This window comes from Nothoprocta perdicaria, unplaced genomic scaffold (assembly GCF_003342845.1).
Source record: "Nothoprocta perdicaria isolate Ctin4 unplaced genomic scaffold, notPer1 scaffold_314, whole genome shotgun sequence".
NCBI lineage: Eukaryota > Metazoa > Chordata > Aves > Tinamiformes > Tinamidae > Nothoprocta > Nothoprocta perdicaria.
The window spans coordinates 473,333-478,087 of NW_020455549.1; the positions used below are offsets into that span (position 1 = coordinate 473,333).

General features: G+C 69.3%; 1 protein-coding gene across 1 annotated transcript in view; it reads right to left on the reverse strand.

Annotated features, from left to right (window-relative positions):
* The window catches only part of ITGA5 (integrin subunit alpha 5), a gene marked incomplete at its 5' end in the record, with an annotated part of 24,673 nt that overhangs the window by 15,944 nt on the left and 3,974 nt on the right, over positions 1–4,755 (reverse strand). Inside the window, 7 exons of the mRNA XM_026042818.1 lie at positions 41–252; positions 1,144–1,196; positions 1,707–1,763; positions 2,091–2,134; positions 2,366–2,410; positions 3,088–3,213; positions 4,435–4,480. Of these exons, the coding sequence (XP_025898603.1) occupies positions 41–252; positions 1,144–1,196; positions 1,707–1,763; positions 2,091–2,134; positions 2,366–2,410; positions 3,088–3,213; positions 4,435–4,480 (583 nt within the window). The remainder of the gene's footprint in view (positions 1–40; positions 253–1,143; positions 1,197–1,706; positions 1,764–2,090; positions 2,135–2,365; positions 2,411–3,087; positions 3,214–4,434; positions 4,481–4,755) is intronic.

Sequence of the window (4,755 nt, forward strand, 5' to 3'; positions counted from 1 at the left end):
GCCCCCCCAACGCACCCCACGGCACCGCCGCGGCACCCACCGTTGTAGCCGTCCTGGTCGAGGTCGCCCAGGGGGGCGATGGCGCTGCCGAAGCGCCCGAACTCCTGGGCGCCGCGCAGGGCCTGGGCGGGGGGCGGCGGGCGGGGGGCGCCGGGGGGGGGCTGCAGGAACACGTAGAGCCGCCCGCGCTCCTGCAGCCGCCCGTCCGCCCGCTCCATGAGCAGCGGCGCGCCCACCAGCACGTCGTCCAGCCTGCGGGCACCCCGGCCCCCGCGTCACCACGGGGCGCCCCGCGGCTCCCCGCGCCACGAGGTGGCACCCCGCGGCACCCCGCGGCACCACGTGGCACCCTGCGGCACCCCATGGCACCATGTGGCACCCTGCGGCACCCTGTGGCACCACATGGCACCCCATGGCACCATGTGGCACCCCATGGCACCCTGCGGCACCCTGCGGCACCACGTGGCACCCCATGGCACCCCATGGCACCATCTGGCACCCTGCGGCACCACGTGGCACCACATGGCACCCCATGGCACCCCATGGCACCACGTGGCACCCCATGGCACCCTGCGGCACCCCATGGCACCATGTGGCATCCCGCGGCACCCTGTGGCACCACATGGCACCCCATGGCACCGCATGGCACCATGTGGCACCCCGCAGCACCCCGCAGCACCCCGCGGCACCACGTGGCACCCCATCGCACCATGTGGCACCCCGCGGCACCCTGTGGCACCACATGGCACCCCACGGCACCCCGCGCCACAAGGTAGCACCCCACAGCACCCCGCAGCACCATGTGGCACCCCGCGGCACCCCGCGGTACCCCATGGCACCGCGCACCACGAAGTGGCACCCCGCAGCACCATGTGGTATCCTGCAGCACCACATGGCACCCCATGGCACTGCGTGGCACCGCATGGCACCCCATGGCACCATGTGGCACCCCACGGCACCCCACAGCACCATGTGGCACCCCACAGCACCCCGTGGCACCGCGTGCCACCTTACGGCACTATGGGTCACCAGGTGGCACCCCACGGCACCCCGTGGCACCAGGTGTTACCCCACAGCACCCCGTGTCACCCCATGGCACCCCACGTCACCCTGCCCCACCCCGGGGCTGGGGGTCCCGCTCACCCGTCGTTGTTGACGTCGGTGGCGGCCACCGCGTAGCCGAAGTAGGAGGCCATCTTGGAGGGCGGGGGGGTGAGGGTGCTGCAGGGGGGGGGTGCACCCCCGGCGAGCACCCTGCACCCCCCCCGGGCACCCTGCACCCCCTCTAGCACCCAGCACCCTCCCCACGCACCCCCAAACTGCAGGGGGGCCCTGCACCCCCTCTAGCACCCAGCACCCCCTCTAGCACCCAGCACCCTCTCATGGGCACCCCCAAACTGCAGGGGGGCCCTGCACCCCCTGTGAGCTCCCTGCCCCCACCCTGGGCACCCCTGGGCTCTATGGGGCACCCTGCACCCCCCAGGGGCTCCCTGCACCCCCAGGGCACCCCCAGGCTTTAGGGGGCACCCTGCACCCCCTGGGGGCACCCTGCACCTTCTGGGCACCCCCAGGCTCTATGGGGCTCCCTGCACCCCATGGGGGCTCCCTGCCCCCCCCAAGGGCACCCCCAGGCTCTATGGGGCACCCTGCACCCTATGGGGGCTCCCTGCACCCAGGGGGCACCCAGGGGGCACCCAGCCCCTCACCTGCTCCCCCGAGAAGTTGTAGAGGGGCCTCATGTTGGTGCCGTTGAGGATGGTGACCTGGGGGGGGGACCCGCTCACCAGGGGCCCAGGCGTCCGGGCACCCTGGCTACGGCCCCCCCGCCACAGCACCCCAAACTGCAGCGCCCAAAGGTGCAGTGCCCGAAAGGGCAGCACCCAAATCTGCAGCGCCCCAAAAATACAGCACCCCCAAACACAACACCCCAAAATCTGCAGCATCCCTAAATGCAGCACCCAACCTGCAGCACCCAACCCTCAGCACCCAACCTCACAGTACCCAACACCACAGCACCCATCCCGCAGCACCCATCCCGCAGCACCCATCCCGCAGCACCCATCCCACGGCACCCATTCCCGCCGCCTTACGTATCCGTAGGTGAGGTTGCCCTTGGGGACGCCGGCCACGAAGTCTGCGAGGAGCCAAGGGACAGGGTGACACGTGGGTGACAGGGCCCCGTGTGCCCACGGCACCCGCAGCCCGGGACACCCGCACCCAGGGACACCCGCACCCAGGGACACCCACACATAGGGACACCCGCACCCAGGGACACCCGCACCCAGGGACACCCGCACCCAGGGACACCCGCTCCCTGGGACACCCACACATAGGGACACCCGCACCCAGGGGTGCCCGTCCCTACCTTGGACCTCGTCCCCGCTGAACTCGCCCACGGCCACCGAGTAGCCTGTGGGTGCGAGAGGGACACGGGGTGACGGGTGCTGCCCCCGGTGTCACCCAGTGTCACCCTGTGTCCCGGAGCATCCTCGGGTCCCCCACCCATGCAGCACCCACACCCCCTTATGGACGCACCCCCACATCCTTGCAGCAACCCGTGCACCCATGCAGTGTCCGCTGCACCCATGCGGCCCCCTGTGCACCCACACAGCACCCACGCAACCCTGTGCACCCACGCAACACCCCATGCCCCCCTGCAGCACCCAAGCGGCCCATGCAGCCCCCTGTCACAGCGCAGCCCCCTGCAGCACCCACGCCACCCCCTGCACCCAAACAGCACCCCCACACAGCACCCTGCAGAGCCCTGCAGCACCCCTTCCTCTGGGCACCCATGCCGCACCCGTTGCGGCTCCAGATGCCCTTTCAGCAACCCAGGCACCCATGCACAAGGTGCAGCCCCCTGCAGCACCCGCGCACCCATGCAATGCCCCGTGCACCCATGCAATGCCCCATGCACCCACACAGCTCCCCCACACACCCTTGCAGCCCCCTGCACCCATGCAGCACCCGCGCACCCATGCAATGCCCTGTGCACCTATACAGCATCCTGCACCCATGCAATGCCCCCGTGCAATGCCCCGTGCACCCATGCAATGCCCCGTGCACCCACGCAGCACCCATGCGCACCCATGTAGCTGTCGTCGTAGCTGGCGGCCGCCTGGCGGGTCTGCAGCTGCCCGGGCACCTCCTGGATCAGGTACTCGGGGTGCTCGGCGGCCTCGATCTGCTCCTGCGTCGCCGAGATCACCTGGCCTGCGCGCAGCAGCACCCATGGGTGCCCCCGCGCACCCGCCACCCCCGCGCCCTCTGCCGTGGGTGTCCTGGGCACCAGGACCTGCCCTGCGCCTCCAGATACCTGCAGTGTGCACCCCTGGGTGCTAGGTGCCTCTAGATATCGGCACCCATGGGTGCCCCCATGCACCCCTGCGCCCTCTCCCATGGGTGCCCTGCACCTCCAAATACCTGCGGCCTGGGTGTCCTGGACACCTGTACTCGTGGGTGCCTCCGTACACCCACCACCCCTAGGCCCTGCTCCCATGGGGGTCCTGGGCAAAAAGCACCCATGGGTGCCCCCGCGCACCCGCCACCCCCATGCTCTCTCCCATGGGAGCCCCGGGCATCTGCACTCATGGGTGCCCTGCATTTCCAAACAGCTGCAACCTGCACCCCTGGGTGTTATGTGCCTCTAGACATCGGCACCCATGGGTGCCCCCGTGCCCCCAGCACCCCTGTGCCCTCTCCCATGGGTGTCCTGGGCACCAGGACCTGCCCTGCACCTCCAAATACCTGCACCCTGCACCCATGGGTGCCCTTAACCACCTGCACCCATGGGTGCCTGTGCCCTGCACTTGTGGCACCCAGCACTTGTGGGCACCCAGTGTAGCTGGTGTCCTGCACCCCTGGACACCCGGCATCCCAGGGACTCTCTGCCCAGGTCCCCACCAAGCAGGATGGGTGCCGGTGTTGGTGTTGGGTGCTGGTGCTGGGGGTAGCTACTGGGTGTTGGGCACAGGTACTGGGTGTTGGGTGCAGGTACTGGGTGCAGGTACTGGGTGTTGGGTGCAGGTACCAGGTGTTGGGTGCAGGTGTTGGGTGTGGATGTTCTGTGCTGGTAGAGGGTACAGTTACTGGGTGCTGAGTGCAAGTGTTGGGTGCTGGTGTTGGGTGCTGGTGTTGGGTGCCGGTACTGGGTGTTGAGTGCAAGTGTTGGGTGCCATTGTTGGGTGCAGGTACTGGGTGTTGGGTGCAGGTGTTGGGTGCAGGTGTTGGATGTTGGGTGCAGGTGTTGGGTGTTGGGTGCAGGTGTTGGGTGCAGGTGTTGGGTGCCGGTGTTGGGTGTTGGGTGCAGGTGTTGGGTGCCGGCGTTGGGTGCAGGTACCGGGTGTTGGGTGCAGGTGTTGGGTGCCGGTGTTGGGTGCAGGTGTTGGGTGCAGGTACCGGGTGTTGGGTGCTGGGTGCCGGGGCTGCTCTCACCTTGCCAGAAGTAGCTGCCCGGGCCCCCCAGCAGCACCCGACCCGTCTGCAGAGAGAGGGGGGGTCAGCGGCGCGGGCGCCCCCCCCCCGCAGCCCCCAGCACCCATGGGTCCCCCCTGGACCCCACACGTCTCCCTAAGCCCCAGAGGTCTCCCCAAGCCCCACACATCCATGGGTGCCCCTATATGGGTGCCCCAGGTGTCCCTACATGCCCCAACAGGCCCCTCCGCACCCCCAGACACCCTTCATAGCCCCCCCCGCCTCTATAGCTCCCAGGGGCCCCTATAGACCCCCATGCCCCCCCCCCCATGTCCCTATAGA